Genomic DNA, 27,349 nt, shown 5'->3' with positions numbered 1-27,349 from the left:
TGAATGATCTAATAATCACTTAAAATGCTGAACCTATATCCCCATTAAGAAAAACCAGGAATACCACAAAAGGATCATATGGACTACAGGAAACCAACATTATGAAATTTAAGAATATCTTTTACAAAGAATGCTTTTAAAGGTTGAAATAATAGCAATGAAATATTTTCACTAAAAACAATTTGATTCATGCCAATTTATGAAATGCAAGAAATGAAATATGAAAGATAACAGCTACACATAATGGAGGTGGGTGGGAAGACTTCAGAACAACTAAACTGCAACATGGAAGGATCATACCCAAAGCAATGATAATGGAATGAAAAAATCCACCATGATGTGAACTCACTCTCAAATATCTTAATGGATAACCAAAATGTGACAGAACTTCATAGCTCCAACAGATACCTCTATAACTTTGAACTACGGAAGTTGACGAAATTCAAATTATTGCTACAATCTTATACCTTGATGAATTGGTCATTCTGATATTACCTGTGGAGAATGAAAGAAGATCCATGTCTGCCCTACACTTATGAAAATGGTAAAAGCTCCAGAGAAATGCAAGCATTGGGAAGCTCTTTCCTAAAGGCCAAAATACAAAAATATTTGAAACATGTTTACAAGGAGTAATAAGCAGGGGTCAGAATTTGAAGACCTAAGAGAGCTGATGAACTACTCATGTGAGACAATTTAAAAGCTGTGAGAATATTTAAAATTTTCTATCACAAGCAAGGATGTTATGGGAGGCTGATAAAGAATTAAAAGTGTCGCAAAGTTGACAGAAAAAAATGGTTTGGTTTCACTATTCATCTTATATAACCCATAATGATTATTTTAAAAAGACTTGGAAGCATGAAAGACAATCTATATTCCAAAATGTTATGCAGGTAACTTAATAGCTCACAGAAAATCCCAGAGAGGAGCTGAGTAGCTGGTTTCAGAACTTAAGCATGCTGAATTTAACAGAGACCAAATAGTAATCATAGGAATGATGGCACAAGCTACCTTACAAGGACATTAGTCAGGGGCTGTAAGAACACCAACAATGAAAACTAATACAGCAAAGCACAAACAAGAAAATAAAAGGCTCGGGTACAACCTTATCTTTACTGGTACAAGGAAGCAAATTAGGCAAAAAGTGGTCTAAGTTGGAAGAATTTACCTTTTCTGCTATTTAACCTATCGAAATCTACCAATAGCAATACATAAGCACAAAAAGAGGGAAGTGAATACAAAAATCCAGTCAGTAATTACCACAAGGAGATAATACTTAAAAATATCAGGTTAAACAAATAACATCATAAACTTCGAAAGGAAAATTCTAAACAAATTAAGTAGTTTCAGGCATGATGTGGTGGAATTTGTACATAATAAAGAAAAGATAGCAAAAATTTTATAATTAGTAACCAATTGTTACTATCTTTTCTTAATGAGGAAAATTTTAGATGACAAACAACACAATAGAAGTGTTTGAATAAACCTATATAATAAACAACAAAATTTCTATCGAGAATATTGATTATCCTCCTTAGAAGAAACACTGAATAGTGTTTAAAACAGATCTAGTGAATTCCATGAACACGGATTCATCAAATATAATCCCCAAACTAGCAGTTTAAATGAAAACCAGGGCCACCTTCGGAAAATTGGGTCAACACCCAAATCTTCATCACAGTGACTGAAAGGAAATAACCATTTCCTTGGCAAAATCATATGCTCAACAGTGCTCTACACAATCCCACCACATCTCCGAATCAAGCATGCCGCAGAGTTGATTCTCAACTAAGAGCTAACTCAGCACGTATCTCAACAAATTTTTTTTCAAACCCAATTTTACTTGCGAAATTGAAAACTGTACCTTGTGATATGCCTGTGGCCTTAACTATTAAACGAACATGGATTTGTTGATCACTCAAAACCATATCCTGCAGTTAGTGAATCATTTCCAAGTTAGCCATTTCCACTAGACATCCAGAACTATGTTCGTCATTGGATGAGTGGCCATGTTTAAACTCATTTCCCAATTGTAAACAGTCGCATAGACAGAGCAGATGTGCCATGAACTTCATCTAACTTGGCTAACTCTTTCGGGGCAATGCTTTTTAAATAGAAGTATTTAGTCAGCATATTAACTCATTTTTTTCCATTTTTCAAAACAAACAAAAGTTAGTTGCTTCAACAGACTTTGAAAATCAACGCATTTGATTGATATAGCTGAAACTTAACAGTTACAGAGTGAAAGATTAGGTTTATTACAAGCCAAACTTTTTTAACATTACCACTGCCATCTTTTGGATTTTGTAAGGAGCTGTTATAAGACCCACATGTTTGTATTCTCTTGCCAAACAAAATAAAATCCAAGACATTGGCTTACCTGCCTTCACAAAAACAGACGTATTTACAAATTTTTAAGTTTCATATTTACACATTTTTCTTAACTAAATCAAGATACAAGTTGTGATCAAAATAAGACCGGACTGAATTTATTCTACGCAAACTGTTCAATGGATTGAAACGAGGCCCCTTATGCCATCTAGCGACACATCTGATAACTAAAACGAGAGGTGTTGCATATTTATACGTCGAATCGTTACACAGCAGCAGCGGTACGTGTCTTTACCTGTCCGTCGCCTCGTGCAACGGCAGCAACGAAGGGGCTAGAGGAACAGCGTGTGCGCGTGAAATTTTGTTTCAAACTTGGCAAAAGTGCTACAGAGACATTTGGAATGTTTCAGCAAGCCTTTGTTAATTAAGCTAAGAGTTGATGCCAGTGTTTTGAGTGGTACAGTCGCTTTAAATCGGGCAGAACCTCGACACATAAAGATTTGCAAACGGGGCGGCCTGCTAACAGATAGCCAAGGAAGTGAACATTAGTTTTGGATCCTATCCGACAATTTTGACAGACATTTGTTAGGCATGATGTGCATTGCATCAAATTTGTCCCGCGGGTGCTGACTGATGAACAGAGACAAAATCATGTGGGCATTTGCCAGGAACTCCTGGATCGAGCCAATTCCAACCCAGAGTTTCATAAAACCATCGTAAATGGTGACGAAACCTGGGTTTACAGTTATGATGTTGAGACAAAGGCCCAGTCTTCTCAGTGGAAAGGTCCTCATTCTCCACGACCAAAGAAGGCTCGCAAGTCCCGGTCCAATGTGAATGTCATGCAGGTGTGTTTCTTCTATTGGCAAGGGCTGATTCATTATGAATACGTCCCTCAAGGTCAAACCATCAACAAAGATTTCTACTTAAAGGTTATGAAGAGGCTGAGGGTCACAGTGAGCCGAAAGAGGCTGGACATGCAGAGAACCATTGCATGGCGGTTCCATCAAGATAGTGCGCCGGCTCACACAGTGCTTATTGTGACAAGAGTTTTTTGCCAGAACCAGAACTTCCGTCATTCCACAGCCACCCTACTCTTCAGACATGGCTCCATCAGACTTTTTTTTGTTTCTAAAGTTGAACTCAACCTTGAAAGGGTGCAGATTCGACTATTGCGGCCATTAAAAACTAATTGTATGGCGCACCTGAAGAGGATCCCTACGGCAGCTTACCAGGCAGGGTTCGATAGCTGGAAGAAACTTTGGCAAAGTTGCATCATCAGCCAAGGTATGTACTTTGAGGGCGACAAGTTCGATTAAGCTGTATCAGTCGAAATAAAGAAGTTATAAAATCAATCCTGTCTTTTTTGGATCACACCTTATACATTTCTTCTTCTTAAAATACTTAGAACAGTGAAGACATCCAAAGGCACTTTCTTCAGACAAAAACCTTAAATCAAAAATTCTTTCTATCACACTGACAATTTTTTTGTTTCCTGGGAGGTTGTCACCAAGTAATGCTGCGCATTAGAAAAATAATAAACACGACATTTTAAATCAATCTCAAGATATAGTAAATGATTATATTGTATGATGCTGAATTTGAACTTCATGAATTTTTCCTTTCAATTCATTGTTTTTGCAATAAAAAAACTTAGGTTGGACTGAAATATGTTAATTGTGCACTTATTAATGGCATACAAGGGAAAATGTTCACTGTACACTTGGCTGAAGCACAGTTTTCAAGGACGTCTCTCTACATGATGCTAGCAATAATTATTTATAATGCTTTAATGTATAAGACATAAAACTCAAGTCTCACTGTTCACCAAGGCTGGTAATAGTGACTACTTAATGTGAGACAAAACTGCAAAACTGCAATTCCACAATTCCCATTGTTTCAAACCAAAATCATGAGAGTTGCATAGGCCACTGTTACCACAATGCACATCCAGCACCATGGTATTAGTGCTAATTGTATTTATGATCATCACAAATTAAGAGAAAAACAACAAATAGTGAAAGATCAACTCTAAGAAAGCAAAATATTTAGTCTCCATGATGAGTCTGTCTTTATATCTGGGGGAGTTGGTGTCAAATCTGTAATAGAAATAACATTATTTTAATGCCACAGTTCAACTGTATTTGAATAATTACTAACATATGGGTTGTCTATTGTGTATCACAGCATTGGTGGTACTAATACTACAATAATAATTCCAAGTTAGAAGTGCATCTCTAGTCAATCTTAGTGATTTTTTTTAAATGTAAGAATGCCACAGCATCTGTAAACATGGATAAAATCATAAATTTTTTTCACCATGGTGAGTTTTCTTCTTTTTTAACCACAGTTAGTATTGGACAATTAAAATGGAGACCATTGAGCTCCTGAAATTTGATCAACTGAACTAGATCTGTGCAATGTATGCACCTTTATATCTACTTGTATAAAATTGACAACGAAAATCACACAATGCTTTGAAGTAGATTATGACATTGACACTAAAACAATTATAATATACACTGAACTTGATATTGCACATAACGTGTAAGTTATGGGGATAAAAGTAGTACTCATGTGGTGCCATAATGTTGTCCTTACCTAATGCTATGGATGCCAGTAAAATGTGACTTAAGTATGTGCATTTAAGAATTTTAGGCAGGGGGAGACAAAATGGATGAGATAATTCATGACACATACAATTATTACCAATGCAATCAAGAAAAAGTTTTCACTATTTTTATTAAGTAGTTTTCAAATGGCTGAGTGACCTTATTAACGATGTACATGCATTAATTCCTTGTGTGATAATATAACCCAATCTTCTGTTATGGTTGGGGAAATAACAGCTCTTAGTATGGTCACTCATGACAGATAGGTTGAAGGGTAGGAGCCAGATAAAAGTAGTTCGCAGCGCATTTGTTCCACACTGAGGTGGCTGCATAGGAGTCTGAACATAGTGGGGCACCCAATTTAGTGATGGTGTCATGTTAAAAACACTATTAAGGAAAATGATAGGAAACCACCTCAATTATTTATCTTAAGAAAATATTAAGGAATCAAATAGGCAAATGAGTACAGGCAACTTGGCACTTGGGGCCAAGTCTCATGTCTGGCAGTTGTCATCACATGAAATTCTAGCGAAGCAGAGCAGATGGCAACAGAAAAGAGTACACAGGACAAAGGATGCCAATCATTACTTAGCACATTGCAGAATCAGTGTTATTAATAAGGGCTAAGAATAAATCATTAGAAAATGAAGGTAATGAGATTCTCAAGAAATGAAAAGGCTAAGATAAACATTACAGTGTAACTAGAACTAACTAGAAGAAGTGTAAGTAAAACATAACTAGAACAGTACACCAATTTAGAAATTGTTTTAGAATAAAGTGAGTAAAGCAGTAAAAGCATTAAAGGAACTTTTTTAGGAAAAAAAGCTTTTGCGACAAAATGGGAACTGATGATAGGCCCCTTAAATAAATAATTGAGTAGTTTCAGGCGTGATGAGGTAGAATTCGAATATAATAAAGAAAAGATAGTAACAATTTTCCACTCGATAAGTTTAATAGTACAACTGGGTTTTAATACATAACATCATCTTCAGTTCTGACCTGAAGATGATGTAATACATTGAAACCCGGTCATACTATTAAAATTGTCCAGTGGAAAATTGTTACTATCTTTTCTTTATTACCTTAAATAAAGATACAAAAAAGAGAACAGTGAAAACTTCAATCTTGTGTGCAGTATTCTAAAATGTGGAAACTTGACCATTGAGCCATAAGGATTAATATAGATTAGAGGCTTGAGAGTGTATAAGAGAACAGAAAAAGTGAAATGAATGGAAAGAAAAACGAAGATGTTCAAGGCATGCTGGAGGAAGAGAGGGAGAAATTCAAGGAATGCAAGAAATAAAGATGCAAACAGAGCCTTTTGAGTGGCAAGAGACTGTTGGTAGATTGTAGAATCTTAGACAAGTGAATTCGAAGCAAGAAAAGAGTATGCATGCCCGTGGCATTCAAAACAGAATGAAGGAGGCAAGGGAGCACCTGCATTTAAAGAATAGCTTATTTTACTTCAGACTTAAGCATATTTATTTCCTATTTTGTTAGATAAGAATTAGAAATTCAGCAGTATTGCATTACATGATCCATTTAAAAACCTACCCTGGCCAGTAATTAATCAAAATAAATACTATTAGGACTAAGCAATACCCTAAGATGCTCTTTAGGTGTTACTATGAACATATGACATTGGTATTCCTTATGAAATCTAGCCTTTTCTGCAATTTTAATTTAATATATGGCCTAAGAATTACACATTTATGGGCCTTAAGTATGAATATAGGTTTATTAGGTCTAAAGAAGGACAGAGAGAAATAACAACCCATTTGTCCAAATAAACAATGTTGCAAGACTGAAAAAATGAAACTAAAAAATATCAACAACATGGAATTAATACACCAAAAACAATAACTTTATTTAAATTCTGTTAATTACCATGGCAGCTTTGACTCAAATCCTTATTTAAAAGCTTATGTGGGACTATTTCTATTTTTTTCTATCACTATCTATCTATTTATTCCTATTTCAAGATACTTCCGCCTGAATATGAGGGCGGTTCAATAAGTACCCGTGTTTGAAGACAAAGGGTGCTCCTGAGGGAATTTTATGTTATCATCATGTGCTGCCATCTATCAAAAGACGATGAAACAAATTTCAGACTGATTTAAAGGTTAGTTTGGATTTGGTAGCCATTCGAGTAAGACGTGTTTCGTGATTTTCACTAAGATTGAAAAAGAGCAGTATCGTTCAGTAATTCGCTTCTTGTTTTTGGATGAGAAGAAATGCCAGGAGATAAAAGCAAAGTTGGATGCTGTTTATGGGGACACTTCGCCATCTATGACCACAGTTAGATATTGGTTCAACAAATTTAAACGTGGGCGAACATCTGTTTTTGATGAAGAGTGACCAGGACGCCCGGCAGACGTGGTTACTGAGGAAATCATTCAAAAAGTCCACGCCATGATTCTCGCTGATCGACGAACAAAAGTGCGCGAAGTAGCAGAGGCCGTGGGTGTGTCGACTGGAACGGCAATTAATATTTTACATGATAAGTTGGGGATGAAAAAATTGTCGGCCCGATGGGTGCCCCGATTGCTCACGGTGGACAAGAAGCTGATCTGGCTGCCAACTGTCTTGTCGCCGCCAAACTGCATGAACTACATTATGAATTGCTGCCACACCCCCCGTATTCACCCGATCATGCTCCCTGTGACTTTTTCTTATTCCCTAACATGAAGAAATGTCTCGCAGGAAAAAAAATTTAGCTCAAACGAGGAAGTTATCGCCGAGACAGAGGTGTATTTTGGAGAGTTTGACAAATCCTATTTATTGGAGGGGTTAAAAAAATGGCCGGAACGTTGAGAGAAGTGTATATTTCTAAAAGGGGACTATGTTGAAAAATAAAAATATGTTTTTGAAAAAATGGTTTCTTCATTTCTAACACGGGTACTTACGGAACCACCCTCGTATTCCCACAGGGCTGGTTGAACTGTTGTACTATATAGAGTATATCTAATAATAATAATTACTTCAGGATTTTAGAAATGTAAAAATCACAATTAAGTTAGCTGATGGCTGATCTGGAAGGAATCACAGAGCAAGGCATGCAGACAAATAGATACACCATGCATATTACATCTCTCAAAAAAGCCATGACACAGTCCATATTGAATCATTAGAATGGCATTTAACCCATTCACAAAAAGCACATTAATGATCAGGGGTTTTTACTAACCATGAGACTGCATATTCAATGCATGAGCTCCTGTAACAAACTCTGATATGACATTGGATGTTGCCTGAGGACCATATTTCTGAAATATAAAAATGTTGAGTGGATTAATTTACCATAATTAATAATGCTAGGAACATGACAACACATCTTGTTTTTGGTGTGAATGCATATTATTTAGGTATAACTTACCATTCTCATCAAGCTAGCTCAATACTCAAGTCAATATTATTTTACAACAGCAGTTGTATTAAGGTCTAATTAATCATTTTCAAATATTTCCTCATGTTAATTATATTACACCCAAATAACAACCCATCAGATTGTTGACAATGGCAATAGCTACTTATTACTGAAGATTAAAGTCATACTTTTTCAGTGTGCACATTAAAACAACTGTCAAGTTCCTCCCATTTCCATAACTTTCAGTATCTGCAACTTTCTTAACAAATTATTCAAGCCAAAAAAAACCATACACAAGCACATCATCTTGGCAATACATTTTGCATAATTGCTTTAGGCAGGAATATTTTAATTCAGTCACCCACTGACTGTACCCATCAAAATGATATCCCACTGGGCTTCAATACTTAATACCCAAGTTGATACTGAAGTTTATACAATGTTATCAGTAAACAACAGATCATCTGTAACATCTCAAGAGCAATCTGTAATCACATATGTATTTGAAGATAATTCTGCCTGCATCCTGTGATGCATATTTGATTAAATGATTTGCTTGTATTCAAAATGAGAAATTCCATCTGTATCAGGAAGTTTGCTGGTAACAATCATATTTTTTTACATTTAATTTTGGAGAGTCCAAAGAAACTTATTCAGTTTGGGAGCCATTTTGTGTCTTGTTAAAGAAAGTTACAAAAAGTGGTGATGCAGAGTCTGTGCCCATTCACACCATACCTTAAGTGATACAATACAAATTAAAAAACAACCTTCAGAAGAAGGTAGTGATACTAAATGCGTATGGAGGCTGTTTTCCAGCAAACACAATATATTTGTAATAATTTTAGAACTTACCAGATTCTCCTCCGAACTCCTACTGGGCCATATATGCGCCCTTGCTTTTAGCATTTCACTCTGCATACTATGCAACAAATTCTGCAAATGCCCCGCAGATTCATTATATCCATATTGGATCAACACAAGACAAAGTCCTCGCACCTCATCTAAAATAAATTAAATAAATCAAGCATCATAAAATATGAAATGTAAATAAACCGAACAGAAAAATTATACAGCTCCCAGAACTTCTTGTTTTCGGCCATAAATGCGAGTATCACGCAACATTTAGTTCCATGAAATGCACCAGATGGCAGTGGTCAAGAACCCTTACCTTCTTTTTTGAATTAGATACCATTTTTGACAAATACCTAGAAAGTGCAGGGTAGACCCAGGGCAGTACTGGTGTTGTCTTCACAGCATCAATAGTGCAACTTATAGCATCAGCTGCTCGGTATTTCAATTTCAATCAAGTTTTTTGAGGTAAACTTGTAATTTTTCCAAAAGAATGTTATCAAGCCACATAATAGTTATGTAACTGAAGTGAAAAACAAAATGCCACTTGTTCATAGAAAATATTAAAGCCAAACACCTTAGCTCCTGCTACCTGAGCTCCCCGTGTGATTTAGCAATTTTATTTTTATTTGTCATATAAGGAGCACTCTCCCAGGGCACCACAACCATGACATAGAAGGGCTTGTGCATTCTAATGAGCTCTAGATCTGTGCTAGCAGGACCAGTTATAATTGCTTCTCGTTAGGTCACTCTTGCCTGTTAGGTAGAAGGCTAGGAGTCAAACAAAAGATAATCCATGCAGTGTCTATTCTTCAGTTAGGTGGCTGCAAATGAATCTGACACAACTATGGTGGCCACTTGAGTGATAGTGTCACATTGAAAACACTACTAAGGAAGGCAACAGAAAACCACCTCAATCTTTTACTTTCATACCTTTCTTTACGTAGTATTTAATCACGCCTTTATGTTTTTTTACTTCTCAAATATTTTTTCATTTTCACGAATCACTGCACAGGAAGATTAACGGAGAGGTATCCGCACCACAGATCTTTCTCCAGAGTACTGAATCGTTACGCGTTTATTCATAAAGGATTAATTGTTTCTATGCAGGAAACTCTTTGTGCCTGAACTGACATTTGATGGTGTTTCCTAGTACCTTTCAAGGTACCCTCATATAATGCCTTCAATGTATACATATAGGATGCAGTTAAAGAGGCATGGAAAAAACTTGAAATAGGAAAGAAAGTAGGTGTTGAATTCATGAAATCAGGTAAGTTGATGATCAAGCTTTAGTTTTCCAGTCAGCCAGCAGGTTGCATGCATTATTGATGTATTGGAAATTCAGAATGATTAGTAAGAGATGAGAATCAATGTAAAAAAAACTACAGTTTGGGAGATTTCGAGAAAGAGGAAAGCTTTGCAAAACCTTCAAATAAGACTTCAGAAACTAGAGCAGGAGGAAGTTCCCTTAACTTGGAAGTGTTTTAGACCAAAATAGTCATATTATATAATTATTCATCATCTCTAATTTGGTTGAGACTGAGACTATACAGTCCCTTCTTCCACCTAATCCCTATATATAATATTGATGTTAATTACAAACACTCATGCCCTAAGTGGAGGGAAACACATTGCAGGAATCAAACCCATGACTTCTGGGTTGGCAGACAAGAATGTTGCCACTGCCACAGCGACTGTCAAAGTAGGAACATAAAAAGAACTGCATTCAGTAATGAAGCTTCCACAAGGAGAAAAGAATCAATGACAAGAACATAGAGTAAGGATGTTAAGAAAAGGCTTGCTAAAACTTACACATGGAGCACAGTTATGAGGGGCCGAGAATCATGGTCATTGTAGTACGATAATAGGTGTGGATTGGAGGCTTTTCAAATATGGGCGTGGAAAAGGATGGAGAAGGTGAAATAGACAGAGGAGAAAACAAACAAGGAAATGTTGGTCACAGCCGGAAAGAAAGAAAAGGAAATTGTTGGGTAAAATTAAGAGAAGGCATGAAAAATGGACAAAGAGCATTTTGATCGGTAAAGGGATGTTGAAGACTGACAGAAGGGAGTACATTGGGCAAGCAAGGAAGGGGTAGTAGTAATACAGGCATGTTGGATGGAATGAAGGTAGGAAGGAATTATGTAGAATTTAAGAAGGGTTTATCCTAGTAACAGAATGTCAGGTTGTGTTTTCTTTTAGAGGAGGCAAAGAAATGTATTATTATTTATTTAAGTATATGGATTATTTAGTTTTGAATCTATTCATATATAATTCAATAACTGTGCAATTAGTGCCATAAAATGAAAAAGCAACTATTACAATTGATTCAAAACACAAAAATGAACAAAACTGTTTTCTTTATTTCTCTCAGAAAAAAAATCACTAAAACAAGCAGCAATGAATTAGGTACAGAAAGAGGGAACTATTTTTGTCAACCACGCTGATGGTTTGCCAAGTTCATCATGGAAAATTAAAGATATTAGTGATTTATTGAATAGCAAGGTCCAAAATTTCAATATTTACACTTGCATACGGTAAGTGCGGGATCCATCTATTTTATAACCTCACCTTTGGTTTCTTGAGAGAAGGTTGTAACATACAGATTATTGAGGGCATTTATCAGTGCTGACTGTTCATTAGGATTGCCCTCTTTCAAGCTCAGTAATTTTCGCTCATGCTTCCGGCGATTCTTGGCTGAACTCCTACTGTGACTGAAATAGGTCAAAATATTATTGAGTAAAAAATAATACAACTTTTTTGCATAATAAATATGGCTACATAATGAGTTGAATAATGAATAAGTGAAAAGAAATTCCTGATGTGAGAAAATACTAACACTGACTTAAAGAAAGGATTGAACATAAATTCTCTTGATTTTATTGTCACTTGGCAATGCCAAACATACCAACAATATAGATGTACCATCAAAGAATTTGCAGAAATAAACAAAGAGACTTACTAATATTAACTCACCCATTCCATGCATATACATGTTTTATCTGATTCTATTGTCATTAACTGAGTGAGCTAAATGGTTGGCATTTTTAAACAAATCATCTACTGGACCACCAAAGCCAAACAGATTTCCTGGCTATCCTCAGACCAAAATATGGACACACGTGACAGCATACTTCAGACTCAGCTATTCAATATTTGCAAAATATCACCATAATTGAATCTGCACTCCATCATCATGAGCATATGTTGCATCATGCACAATTTTTCTTTCTTTGGCATAATTCAAGCACTGATATTTTGGAAAAGTCATTACAAAACCAGTACATTTTTCATAATCTTTTCCTTGAGATACACCTTATTAATCCACATTGGTAGATTAACTGGCTAAAGCCCTCAGCCAGAAATCAAGAAATTTGAGTTCAAGTCCTGACCCAGCCAAAATATTTTGATAAATTTCGATCATTCAATGTCATTGTTTTTGGCAACCGGTCTTAAAGCTTTACAGTTAGCTTTAATGAGTATCATCCAACCTTAGTTCATGAATACTGGGCGAGACATTCGCTCAGAATTGTTTCAGCTAGTTCTGACGTTTGGCCCAGAATTTTAGTGCGGTAAAAATAGCAGAATACAGCAAGAAATTTTAATCTAAAACTTTGTTTTATGGGAAAAAATATACTAACAACAGAAATTATTTTTTTCCATAAAGTGGAACTGAAAATGGGGGCCATTAAATGGAACATAAGGCAGCAACAATTATAACCAAATGGAATACTACCTTTGGACCTCATAAACAGAGCCCTTAAAATTTACATTTGCTCATTAATGTTGATTCCTTGATTGAATTAAAAGTCAACCTTAAATCTCCACCAAAAATTAAAATCAAAGAGGTATGGTTCCTCAATGGGAGAAGCAATCGGACAATAACTAGAAGGTGCATTGTTCAAGTTTCATTTTTATCAATAATATTTTAGATATTTCTCATACAGCAAATTTTAAGTGTGTAAGCCAAATGTTCTGACTAAGACAACTATAGTTCCATGTAGATAAACATAAATGTATTAACTGAAGAAAGAAATAATATAGGGGAACAACAAATGTATGCAAATTCAAAAGTATAATCCAAAACTCTCCGAACTATGCCTGTAATACACCAACTACCAATATTTTATGTTGCACAAAACAACACTCCATTTCAAAATTTTCCCTGTCCTTGACCTATTCTTTCTTAACATCACTGTCATCAACTCTCTCCATCTTATGAAAGATTCTGGATTGACCTAATTAGAACACCAACACATCTCAATTCATATTTTTACTCTGCAAAAATGCATCTCCAGCATAAATGAAAGATGGCAGGATTGTTTAAGATCATGGAAAGGTTAAATAGACAGACAGATAATCATATATATTTTCTTTGGCTACCTTGAACTTTTAGAAGAACTATGAAAGCTGCTACCAACTGCTGAGCCAATCACACTACTGGCTTCTGATGCCAAATCATCCTCGGTAAAGTTCTCCTCTCCTTTACCTGCAAAACAAATATCATATGAAAAACAAGATTTCATAGACAAAATATATTTACAAAAATCAGGATCATATCTTTAAAGCCAAAAGTCACATGAATAAAAACTTGGCAATCAAACAAGAAATTCTAACAAAGAAACACCCTTTGTAAATTCCGCAATACTTTTACTTGCACAACCAGTTTTTCCCAACATATCATTGTCAGACACATTGCTTTTATGAAATTAAAGCAATGTACCCAATGATACCGCAAAGGGCAAAACCAGTTGCCCAAATAACTTAAGTATGAGTACTGTTGAGTTGATACAGTGCATTTTCTTAAGTACAATTCATAGAATCCATTAAGTAAAACTGGAGACTGTTAACTTTAAACAGGAGACTAATTACAAGCAGGGGTAAACCACTTCCCATTTTGAGTCCCATAGTATGTAAGTATACACCAAATTGCAGGCAAAATAACACTTTTCCTGTGACACCAATGGATTTCAAGAATGAACATGTACAAATCACACAGCATTAGTTTTACCGTGTATGTCTAGAGGCATTACCTGCATTTGACATCAGGACTGTCAGGATTTGTCACTGAATTATTATTCCAACTCTGCACCATGAGTGAGAGATCTTTTATACCGGCTCAAATCACAACCTCTAGCCATAAAACTCAACAGTTTTCCCAATAAACTAACATTCAAATGTCTCATTGCCAATAGTCTTCTCAGATGTTCCACCATTTCAGTTCCGATATTGCAAGCCATCAACCCTCATTACCCTAACAATCATGAGAAAAAATTATAATAAATCTCTGTTAGAAGCTTTTATACAGTTGTTCTCAAACTTCAGGGTTTCCCAGGATATTCTGCTGTGTTGGGTCTTCATTCCAGAAAGAGGACCCATTATAGTGACACACATCAGAAAACTGAATTCACAGTAGACCATTTAACATTAGTAATACATTAAGAGAACATGAAATCTTTTTATTTTCCCTTAACTTCCCAGATACATTTTAATCATTTTCCAGGTGGTAAAAAAAGAAGAGGTAAGATTTAAAAAATATTTCATAATTTCACAGAAAAATTCTTGCACAGTGGATAAATTACCACACAGACTAACTGTGGGAAATTTGTACACCTTTCAAATATTTCGCTGGAGTTCTGAGTAAGTTTAGGGTAAGCTCTGAGTAAGGTTTCAGCTAAGAGAAAACCAGGAGGTATGCTGAATTTAAGTTAGCAGAAACTTATACCACTTCGTAAACAAGGCTTCAGAATTTTTACTGCTTTCATTGATATTGAACTCATTTTAAAGGCTTCCTTATTTTTTATCTCATCAGTGCTCTTTTAAATGATGAGGTCAAGTATTACCTATGCTTAGCTTTTAACAGCACTTGGGATTTAAAGTACTGAATCCATAAGTTATCAATTATTATTTAGTACTTCTGTATAATGAAACAGGCAAATACTGAGGATTTATCGAAGTCCATGATTATCATTAAAAAGGTTGAACATTCTTGTCACTTCCTCATAGCTATTTATCCGATTTTGTGAGTTTGACTTATTTATAGAAGTAGTATTTAGGGGAGGCGAACAACAGCTTAGGTCATTTGCGCCATTAGGGATGGACAGGAAAGGATGAAAGGTGGAGAGAGACCCAGCCTTGGCATTAGCCTACTCTTAACAAAAGGCACCAAGGGGGTCTGCAGCTCAACGTCCCATCCAATGGATGATGTACTCACTCAAAGTGCCCACCGCAAAGCACCTCAAGTAGGGAACGAGTTACCACTGAAAAATATTGGATGCTGCAGGGATTTGAACCCGGGCCCTCTGGGGAGAAGCTAGTACGATAGCCAAGGCCCCATCCCAATCCCCGAACAAATTACATGTAACTCCACCGAATGCAAAAATTGCAACACTATTCCACAATATCCTCCCATGAAATGTCAAAAAAACTGAATGTAAATGACTGCAATATTAATTAGACCTTGCATATTCCTATAAATAGAGCAACCACATGCCAACTTCTTGTAGAGTTGACCCCCTTTCAGCCCAGAGCAGTCTTGCCCTAGTGCTATGCAACGTATTTCTAGTCTGAAGTTGGTGAAAGGTAAATAATTCCATTATCCTTACAACCTGTTTTCAGGACAGGTCTTTATCCTCAAATTTATCAAGGAATTCCAACAAGTCAGAAATTCTAAAACTGCTGGAAAACATTCATGCTGAGTTTTTAATCATTAATTCAAAAATTCCCCTTTTCTAATTCAAATAACATTAAAAGTTTAAATATTAATTCTAATTAACATTGAATAAATATGTATATAAAACTGCAAACCAGCACATACATTTGGGAGCAAGTGACACCCCAAGTTTAAGGACTCATCTTTCATAAGGCTCAAAAAATCATGTTATATTAATATTAACCCCGGACCCTTCCATAATTATTTACCAGCCCCGGTGGCGTAACATCATCACCTGCCAACCCAGAGGTTGCAGATTCGATTCCCACCTAGGTGGGTTTTTCTCCACCTAGTGCTTGGGTATTTGTAATTCTTCGTTATATGATTGTTAAAAGTCCAATATAAAGGCCAAAGTGCCGTTTTTGGGTTATGTGAAATAAATAAATAAATTATTACATCTCTCTCCTTCAAAAAACTTGTAATTAGGCAGGAATGAAGGAACAAATAAAAACTAGCTTAAGATGAAGCAATTTAACAACTTACTTTCAACCTCTAGCTGCTTCTTCACTTTCTCTTCTTGAACAATGGCTAGACGATTTTTATACTTCACAAAAAGCTCATTATTTGTGTTAAGTCGGCTAACTAATGTCTCACAATGCTCCTTAATACCAGGAACAACATGAGTTTCTGAGAAAGATAAAAAAACATTATGTACAAAGACTTACCAGAAATGAACATCATTTGTTTCAACAGCTTCATAAAAAGTATGTAAGTCCTATTTTAATGTAAACACTTAAGAATGAAAATGGATGCAGGTCCCACCAGAAAAAATGGGTACTCCAATGACAATTACAGAATTACCCTGAAAGTCACTTGCTTTTGTGAATATTTTTTATTCGTCTGTATTTTGTTTTTGTCAGTTTGGGTTGATATTTTGTAGCCATTCTTTGTTCTGCATATGCAAGCAGATGGGAAAAGCCATTCCTATCATGCAGTTGCAAAGCTTTTGCCTCAAATTTGACATTTAGTTTGATCAAAAAATTAATGTAAATAAAAAAATTTTTAAAAATAAAACGAAAGCAGAAAACAAAAAAGTTATTAAAAATGCATCACAAACAGAAAGTACTTGTAGGTTATTTGAATTGGTGTCCAAATCTGAGCTTGACGATGTATTATTCGGCTACAATCAGATCTGGGTGAAATAATGCTTTAGAGAGAATTTTAATTCTAACACCAGTGACTCCATTACTGTCATGTGTTCTTCGGAAGTAAGGGGATTTTCAATGACAAATAGGTACACATCTTCAAAATACGGGCCCAATATCCATAGATGAAACTAAGAAATCAAGATTTTTTGTTTCATTTCATTTGATGAAGCCAAATTAACAATGGATAAAATCTCTTTAAAGGAGATTTTTGTCATTCCACTGTGCTAATTATTCTCCATAAAGCAACTGAATCCTTGACAATTACATCAGAAGGGCATCAGTATATTTTACTGATTCATTACACCACAGGTCATTAGCACAATTAATTATTTTTATTTAACTATTCAGTTAAAATCGTGAAACAAAGAGGTGTGAACTATTGGCAGTGAATATGTAAGGTGTAAATCCAATAGCCAATAATGAATATTTGAGAAAAAATCTACACCGATATTTCGGTCAGCTACGTGACCATCAACTAGAGAGGAAGATTTGACAGCAGGGAAGACACCAGTAACAAAGTACTGCCCGTGGTCGAGTGAATATGTTCAAGTGGGAGGAGGTCAGGGAGGTAACAGGGGACTGGTTTCTTGGGGTGGGGGAGGCAAGACTGGGAGTGGGTAGGGGAGAGGAGGTGGGGGAGATGTGTTTTCTATTGTACTGAGTAGCCTCAGTATACTCGGGAACCATATTATTTAAGGGAGTGTTGATGAGTGTTCCTGGTTCATTGTTCATGATTTCGTCTCCCTGTAAGAGTATGAGCTAGCTCTCAATGGCATAGGGTTTAAAATTTTAAGTATCTAATTTGCGATAATTCATTAAGATTAATAGGATGGAAAGTTTCAAAAATGTCTTTAGCATTTTGAAAATGAGTAGCGACTATTTTTTTAGTGAGCCAAATGCTCCTTGACCAAATTAGCATTGGTGTTGTCTGTCCAATGTATGACGTGTAATGTGTGCTGCACTTCACCCCATAGATTTCTGTAACGAGGGCATTTTGTCTTTGGGATTACCTAGTAAGTTTCATAGGGTGTTTTAGTTTCTGAAACTGATATTAGTGTCTACTTATTTGAAGATGTTTTGGAGACCTTAAGTAAGTTTGGGTTCAAAATGAATGGAAAAGAATTTTTTCTTGAAGGAGGTGTTCAATGGTGTGAGTGTGGTGTATTTATTTGTGAGTTTTTTCTTATGGTTGGTGATCAGTTTATCTATCACATTAGGATTGCATCCATTTACTACGGATGGGTGTTTTGTGTTTTAATTCTTTTTTGAATCATGGTTTTGTTGGAAGGACAGTGAGCATGTGGTTTATTCAACAATTGAAGGCAGCTATCTTTTGTTGATAAGGGTGTCGTGAGTCAGCCTGTATGTGGTTTTTTATGTGCGTTTGTTTCCTAAAAATGGCATATTTGACTCTCTTGCCATTTCTTATGACAAGTATGTCTAGATTTGCAAGTGCCTGATCGTGTTCAACTTCATGGGTGAATTTAATTAATTTGTGCTTGTTATTCACTTTCTCGATGAACTTATGGATGTTGCACTTACTTGGGTCGCAAATAGCAAATATGTCATCCACATACCATAAAACATTTGTTTTGAAAAATTGACCATTGCTTAACACATTTTTGAAATTTCCGGTTCAGTTGCAGAGGAAACTTGCTTAATGAGCACCTCACAGAGCAAAATTAGATAATGAGCAAAAGTGTTGGTCCCAGAAATGACTCGCTTAACAAGTGACTTTGCGCATTAAGAGTGGTAAGAAGAGGTGAATCCAAAAATGATTATGTGCCTGATACTTCAGTTTGTGTTTAGCACCCTAACTAGCATCTTAGTATAATTAGTGATCAAACATTTTTCCAAACTTGTGTTCAAACTAATTTATAAGTGATTCTTTGGTGTAAAGTTTAACAATATTTTGTACATACTATTAAAAATGACTAGGAAGAAAAATCCATCAGAGGAAAGCCACAAAAGAATAAAAATAACAGTAGAAATGAATAGTCAAGTCATTAAAAATAGGAAAAAGGTGTGAGCGTGGCAGGTCTAGCTGTCAAATCAGGTATTGGTCAACATCAAAAAATCGCGCTTTCTTCAAGCACAAGAAGATAGATGTTTCAAAGAGAGTAATAAGAATATCTAAGCAACGGACACTTATTCTTAATGATGTTGAAAGGTTACTTCCCATTTGGATAAAATAAAAGCTATTGCAATGCAACACCATTAACAAGAATATAATTTGTGAGAAGTGGTGATTTTTGCCGACCTTGTTAGATAATGTCAGGATGATTAATAACTGAAGAAGTATTTAAGGGAGAAGAATTTTAATATTGCAGAACAAATTATGTTCGTATTATGAGGTTCCACTGTACTCTTCAAGATATATCGCTAATTAGACACTCTCAAAATTTTAAACTCTACGCCATTGAGAGCTGACACACACACATAGACTAAATCATAAACAACAAACCTGCAATCATCGACACTTCCTTATTTAACCTGGTTCCACAGTTTAAAAGTACGCAGGCTACACAGTACAATACAAAATGCATCTGCATTCAAGAGTGAGAATTTTTCACCATATTTCCAAAAGAATTCAGAAAAAATTAATAATACATTTTTTTTAAATTACCAATCAAATCCAAGCGGTTACAATGGAGGGAAACTCTGATAGCCTCCTCCCACAGACAACCACAAGTTAGCGCCTCAACACATTCCTCATGATCCTTAAGATATTCATTCAGAATAAAGGCTGCATCCGAAAATTTTCTTCTATCCTTCAAATCAGCTGCCAACTCACAACACAACTGGGACATCTGTGATTGGCTTAAAAAAACACAATGGTCGCACATAAATTACATATTCTGAATAATAGTTCAGAGCTACTACAATATTTTTAAGAATAAATCAACGGCAGTCATAAAAGGGAAGTACACAGGAACTTTCAAGTTAGCAAAAGGATTAATTTGCATCAAATCTTATTTTATTACCCCTTATAATAATAAAGTTTAATAATAAGATTTCTGGCTATAATACTTTCAATACCAGGTATTGAATAGGAATAATCAACCAAAGGTTCTAAAATTATGCAATAAAGTAACAAAAAATAATAACTGATTAATATGATACAGCCAAGTGCATCACGTTACCTGTAATTCAATTCATGTGCTAATATGAGGGTTTGTCGCCAATTTGCAGCACTTTTGAATGACTGCAGTGCTTTTTCAAAATTTTTGCTGAGTTTCTGCATAATACCTGCTTCCTCGTACAGTTTCTTCCTTAGTAAATGATCTGCATATGCATCACAGATTTGCTGAAATATAATTTTGCACTATTTATGATATATGTATGAAATTACATTAAGAATTCATCAACAAAAAAAGATATTTTCCCGGTAAAGATTTAAAAGCATTTCCACCATCCATCAAGAAAAAACCTACCACATTTGACAGTAAATAAGATGCACGCTCATTTCAGTATGGCACAAAAATGAAAAAAAGTTTTACCAGATCCATGACACCCCACCATTTTAAGTTAGACTTCCTATTAGTACTTATGCTTCACAAAAGCCAAATAGATGTCTCTGGACAGTTTCAGGAGAATTTCAGTAAGAAGAGCACCCACACACCAGAAGAGCACTCACAAACAATAGTTATAAAATATGATTAAGTTTGTTTGATATCTCACTCCACCTCTTTCAGCATCGCAGAAGCAAGAAACATGATTTTCATGTAACATAATAATTATGGACTATAATAACAATCCAAATAACAATATTCTTCAATTGAATAATACATAAAATATATAAGTAAATATAAAGTCAAAACTGGTGGTACTGACCAACGGGGGTAAAAATAACATTCAGTATTAAAAGTTAATCCACAGAGTATACACCTTCACAAATAAAACAATGGTGATTTTTTTTATTTTGGGGAAAAAAACGTGCATCTTATATGCTGCCAAATATAGCAGTTTGTTCAGCAGATGTTAAAAATAAAAATATATTCGTAGAAATGGCACAAGGAGCATTATACTCTTCAATGACACTAACCTGATGTAGTTTTCCATCCTTTGGAAAAAGTTTTAGCGCTTCCGTGTACAAATTTTGAGAGCTTATTAAACTCATTAACTCATCACTATGTTCATCAGCACATTTGGCAATACTTTTTAGTGCCGATGAATATAACTTTAGATGCATATCAATTTTATAGTGCTGGTAATTGATTTCAAGTTTCCTTAAACCATTAATGAAAGGAATATACTCCTTGGGGTCCTATAACCAAGCACACATTCATCTTACAATGAAACATAAAAGTTAATAAAATAGTAGCAGGATCATTTGGCACAGAAAATAAATTTGTGAGTGAAAGATACATATTTACCTTAGAGGACTTGGCTGCTATCATTAAGACTAAATCGAAGTCATAAATACCAAGTGCAGCATCATACAATGCATCCACATCAACCAAGTAGATCAAGTACTTAAGAGCTTCATCTCTTGACATTTCACCCTTATTTTCATTGGACGGAACTACAGGAAAGAATTTATACTTTTGTAAATGTTTTGAGCATATACACACATATATTAAACCAAAATTTATGATGCAAAAATTTGTGAACTAAGAAGTAGGAACTTCAATAACTTTTGTTGCATATTACCTGAGAAATGATTAATTAAAATACTTAAGCAAATATTCACAATGAAATGTTAACCATGTACTATCAATAGTTTTTGCAGTGGTTTCAAAACCTAAATGAAATTATACATCTGAATAAGGAGTCACATTAAAAATAAATGAAAACTAAAATGAGGGCACATGTTTCTCATCATTTCAATTTTTTTTAAATTAAAAACAGAAACATTACAAAATAATTATCAAGCAAACATTATGACCAAATATAATATCACCTCACTCTACTGTACCAATCGTTCTACGAAAGAGAAAGGTAACTTTTTACCTCATATTACAGATGATTTGGTTTCCACCTACGAGATAGATAAACTGCTTCCTTTAGCCATAAGTTTAACTCAAAAATTAGAATGAAAAATTCATGGGTTCACTACCCCAGCCTACAAGTTTAGGCAGAGTTAGTGTCATTCCAAAAGGCCCCTCCCAGGGAACTAAACCCCACCGATCAAAGAGTTTCCAGGCACAGCCCTATCCTGTACATCAGCAGAGGGTAAAAAAAGCACCAGCAGCAGAGACCCAGCCTAACATTGGGGTCCTATATCAGCTTCCAACTCTGGAATTCCAACTGCATTGATCAGCATTTGGTATACAACTGTTTTACCTCTGTTCCAGGAGGTGTTTTGCTTTTCGAGAAAGATTGTAGTAATAAGTTTCCACTGTATATTGCGACTTTTACATTGAGTCAGCGATGACCATTTGAAATGACAGGAGGCCCCTTGTGCCAAAGTTACTACAAGTACCAGCCTGGGCACCACTCCCAATGCAATTAACTCCCACAAGTTCCCCCCCCCCTACTCTCCTTGTGCCTACATAAGGACATGACCCTAACATCAAGCATACTGTTTCACACTGTAGTCCTAAGCTTACTCCCTTCCTGAACCTCTTTTCTTTCCCTCCTTGCTACTCCCTCTCATTTTCCCTCCTTCAAATGCATCAATGTTTCAATAAAGAAAAGATCAAAGCAATAATATTAATCTGCCATTTCATTTTCCCCAGGATTGCAACCTTCATCAAGTATATCATTAACCATTGTCCATTCGTAAGCTATGGTGCTACACTAACATCACATAAAAAGTCCATTTCATCCAGAATCTGCAGTCCATAGGTTTACTTTAAACAAATTCATTCACAATAACAACTTTACTCTCAATAAGTGGTATTCTCTTTTGTTCTCCCTACTGCCTTTCAACCCCACATCTACCCTTCTTATTTCAAATGGTCATCGCTGACTCCATGTAGAAGCACATACAGTGAAACCTCATTGTATGAGCATAAACCACAACAGCTTAACAGCAGAGCCATATTCATACCAAAGTTGAAAAACCAAAACAAAACCAAAATTGAAAAAATCTGCAGTTTTCCATTCACTTTGAATAAAAAATGATGATTGAAAGTACATGTATATCCCATTTACAGAATTTATGATTACTATGAGATGCATCATAAACTGTGAAGAGTCCGGAATAAGTAATGGGAATGGATGATCACCTTTTATTGACTGGACCCTTTTCAAGGCAGAGACAAGACCCTCCTTGGTTTTCTTCATCACATAACTGGTTAAAATTGGCAGTAAATATTCCTTCTCATTGATAGCTTCCATCGCCTGTCAAAAAGAAAGCATTAAGTCTATGTAAATAGAGAAAGGGAAAACCTCTTACTAATAAGTAAATAACTTTGATATTCACTTAGATTCAAAATTTAACAATGACTATATGCAACTGAAATTTCTCAAAATCACTGATGATTTCTTTTGGTTTCCAACAGTAACCAAGAATGACGAAGTAACAGAAGCTGATGGTTTGCTTACCACACCTGCAAGAGCTTTCTGTACCTCAACAGTGCATTATTATTAGCATGCAAAGTGGTTTTTCCCTCTTATATCAATACTCACTTAATGAATATTCCTTGCTATTACTTGCCCATTCAACTAGCAATTTATGCAAAAGATGGCATAAGTGTTTCAATAAATAATAGTATGGTGAAAGGTACTTTTGAGAAAGGATAAAACTATTTGGACAACCATCAAGCCTCAATTTTTATATACTTTGACTGCAACAAAAAAAGACCACATACCTACATATTCAAGCATTTTATGGACTGCACATTGTTATTCCTACAACATAGCAATTGGTGGGTCAACCCTAAAAGGTTTCAATGCAAAAATTTCAGAGGGTAAAAATCATTCGCCTTTTCCGGGATTCGAACCGGGATCCCTCAATGTCTGGTCAAGCACAAAGAGTCCGCGAACTTTTTGAATAGCACACCTCAAGTTGATTATTTTTTAATCTGATTCGAGTCATTGTGTCAGCAGAAACTTCCTGAATTACTGCCTCTAACCACTTTGTTGATATACTGTTTCATTGATTAAATATGGCCGTTTAGGTGAAGGAGTGTTCTTAAATTGTGGTGAAAATTTGGATCTGTGAAAATGAGCTCTTTGAAGGATCAGCGTTGTTCTATGATATTCAGCGTGAAATAGCAAATCCAATATGGAAAGTTTTGAGTTGATTACCAAGGCTTATGATAAGGATGTTATGAAATGTACCACAGGTTATGAGTGGTTTAACCAGTTCAAAAAGGGGTGGCAATGAGTGGAAGACAATGAGCCTTCTGGGAGACAATCACCATTGGCTGATGACAATTCCACATTGAGAAAGTAAACGATCTTGTTTGTGCAAATCGACGTTTGACTGTCAGAGAACTTGCAGAAGAGTGCAGTAACTCGATCGGTTTGTGCTATAAAATCCTGATTGAAAAATTAAGGATGCATCGAGTCGCCACCAAATTCATGTCTCGCCTGATGACAGCAGGGCAGAAACAACATCAAGTTCAAGTCTCTCAGCAACTGTTTGATCGAGCTAAAGAGGATGCAACCTTCTCATCCAGGATCATAACAGGTGTTGAGTCATGGGTGATGTTAACTGTTTTTTCAATGCAAAGGGGGTTGCATATTACAAATACCTACCTATAGGCCAGACGGTCAACACAGACTACTACCTGGCTGTTATGAAATGCCAAAGAGAGAGAATGAGGCAAAAATAGCCCAAATTTAGGAGGAGCAGAAAGTGGTTTTTTTTCACCACAACAATGCACTGGCTCATTCAGCTCTCAGAACTCGCGAGTTTTTTGCCATAAACAAGACTCCTTGCTGTGTTTGTGCTGCTGGAAAATTGCATACCCTTTGTTTTATTTATATTGGTTTTCATCCCATATCTATCGCACAGAATCTAATTCACTCAGCAATGCTTGAAACCTCTTCGCTGACTGACTGATTATATTCTATATTCCTCTCAATTAGTAATCATATTACTTCAATGGCATCATGTATGCCTCTCCCCTTTCTAAACCAAAACTGATCATCCCCTAAGTAATTATTTGCCTTGCTCTCCATCCTTTTGTTGATGATCCTGAGGACCACTTTGGCTGTATGGGAAATAAAAGTTATTGTTCTGTAGTCCTCACATGATGTGGCCTTTATCTTTTTCGGAATAGGAACTAACACTGATCTCACAAAATCTTTTGGCCAGATTCCTTCCTCATAGATATAATGAATAAGCACATATAGACTCCTCCTACATTTTCCTAAACCTTTTAGTAGTTCAACAGGAATGTTGTCTATCCCCACGGCCTTATTTGATTTTATCTCCCTTAATAGCCTTTCTATCTCATTGCAGAGTATGCCTGGACCTAAGCTATCTTCATTGACGTCACATTCCCTTTTCTATGTCTAAGCTTGCTGGCCTAAGTTCTTTACCATACAGTTCTTCCATATATTTCTTCTATCTCTCTTGGATCTTTTTTGTGTTAACTATTATTTTATCTAACTTATCTCTAACTAATGCAACAATTTAATCAATTGTTGCATTGAAATGCACATTAGCGGATGACTCAGTTAAAAGTTACTGTTGCGGCATCTCCCGCAGTTTCTTTGGAATTTATCTCTAACTGTTAACACAGATCTTCCCTTCTAACTTCCCAAGTGTGTTTTAAACTTTTTGCACAGCGCACCCATTTCAACCTTCTGTAAGCTCTCCATATCCTTGCACTGCATCTTCTACCGTGCTTCTTTTGCGCTATTTGTTACCCATCTAAATTTATAATTTAACTCTAAGTACTTCCATCTACCTAACTCTGCATTTACATACTTCCACTAGCTTCTCTCATCTATCTATCTATTCATCTCATCTGTGATCCATGATTTTCTGTCCTTTTCCTGTTAATAATTCCTATTGTTTCTTTTTTGGCTTTTGATATCTCTTTTTTTTAATTTTTCCTCAATAGTACTCAGTACCATTCCTTCACTCATGATTTTCTCTACGGCCTGCTGATACTCCTTCCATTTCATTCCAGTTAATACTTCTACAGTCCATTTCCCAATCAGCTGCCCCTGCCTTATCTTATTGAATCCGACGTTACACTTCATTTCAACCAAATTGTGGTCAGAGTCCGCATCCGCTCCCGGCAAGCTGTGTGAATCAATTACCCTGTTCCTAAACCTGGGGCTAACTAGAATATAATCTAACTGATACCTTGCTGGGTCACCTAGCATTTTCCATGTATACCTGCGGCTTTTGTGGTACCTAAACCAAGTGTTGGGGATCACTAACCCCTGTCTCCTCCCAAACTCAATTGCTTTCTCACCGCGGTCATTCCTCGTGCCTAAACCATAGTCCCCTACCTCATCACCATCTCTTCCTTTGCCTACCGTCACATTCCAATCCCCCATCACTATCAAATGTTTCCCTGCGGGAACACAGGCGATTATGTCCTTTAACTGATCGTATATCCTATCGAGCTCTTCTTCCTTATGATTGCTCAGTGGCATGTATACCTGAAAAATGACCAAGTTCATCGGTTCTGCTTTCATCTCTACCATTAATATTCTATTCGTTGCTTGTTCTATGTTTACTAGGCTTCTTCCTACCTCTTTATTCAATATTATGGCAACCCCTCGTTGGCACTCGTCCCTGCCACTATATATTATTCTATAACTATCACTCCAGTAATCCCCACTATCCTTCCATCACACCTCACATAAATCTAAAATATCAACATTTCCTCTTTACATTTCTCGTCCTGTCCTCAACATTGTTCTAACATTCCAAGTTCCTATTCTAACTAATTTGGTCTTCCTCTTCTGTGTCCTCTGTCCAGCTGCAGTTGGTTTTCCTTTGCATGGGTTTTGTGAGATGGCGAAAGCCTTGCCTCTTCCGCTGCCAGGCACGACAAATGGCCGATAGGGCCGAGTCCCGTAGTTGCCAGAATTCATATTCTCCATACTATCCATCATTATATTCTTAGGAATGAGAATTAAGTTGGTTTCCCATCACCTTCCTCAATAGTGTTTTTAAGGTGACACCATCACTCAATTGGTGTCAGACACCTTGGCAGCCACCTCACTAAGGAACAGACGCTGCGTGGACTACCTTTCGTCTGGTTCTTAACCATTGACCTATCTGGCGTGGGTGACCCTACCAGGAGCAATTATCATTGCTCCTGCCAGCACAGCTCTAGGGGTCATTGGAAAGCACAAGACCTTCCACCATGTGAAGGTTGCAGTCCATGGGAGGGGAGCAGAATACTTCAGAGAAATTTATCAAATCAAATTTCAAACCAAACCAAGCTATCAAATTAATGCTTTACTGTAA

The 27,349-nt window shown here is 36.0% G+C and overlaps 1 protein-coding gene across 1 annotated transcript in view; it reads right to left on the bottom strand.

The window, feature by feature from the left end:
• Positions 1-2,290: 2,290 nt before the first annotated feature.
• Positions 2,291-27,349, bottom strand: part of Elp1 (elongator complex protein 1) — a 50,305-nt gene continuing 25,246 nt past the window's right edge. Inside the window, exons 15-25 of the mRNA XM_071593847.1 lie at positions 23,190-23,304; positions 21,393-21,541; positions 21,062-21,283; positions 20,160-20,323; positions 19,643-19,836; positions 16,352-16,495; positions 13,540-13,645; positions 11,728-11,870; positions 9,160-9,308; positions 8,128-8,206; positions 2,291-4,427 (exon numbers count right to left, since the gene is read on the bottom strand). Of these exons, the coding sequence (XP_071449948.1) occupies positions 4,360-4,427; positions 8,128-8,206; positions 9,160-9,308; positions 11,728-11,870; positions 13,540-13,645; positions 16,352-16,495; positions 19,643-19,836; positions 20,160-20,323; positions 21,062-21,283; positions 21,393-21,541; positions 23,190-23,304 (1,533 nt within the window). The 3' untranslated portion in view covers positions 2,291-4,359. The remainder of the gene's footprint in view (positions 4,428-8,127; positions 8,207-9,159; positions 9,309-11,727; positions 11,871-13,539; positions 13,646-16,351; positions 16,496-19,642; positions 19,837-20,159; positions 20,324-21,061; positions 21,284-21,392; positions 21,542-23,189; positions 23,305-27,349) is intronic.

Source organism: Hetaerina americana, unplaced genomic scaffold (assembly GCF_022747635.1).
Source record: "Hetaerina americana unplaced genomic scaffold, ioHetAmer1.1.p SCAF_6, whole genome shotgun sequence".
In the NCBI taxonomy this organism is placed as follows: Eukaryota; Metazoa; Arthropoda; class Insecta; order Odonata; family Calopterygidae; genus Hetaerina; species Hetaerina americana.
Note: the sequence above shows the minus strand (reverse complement) of the source record. Positions and strands in the feature narration are given on the sequence as shown.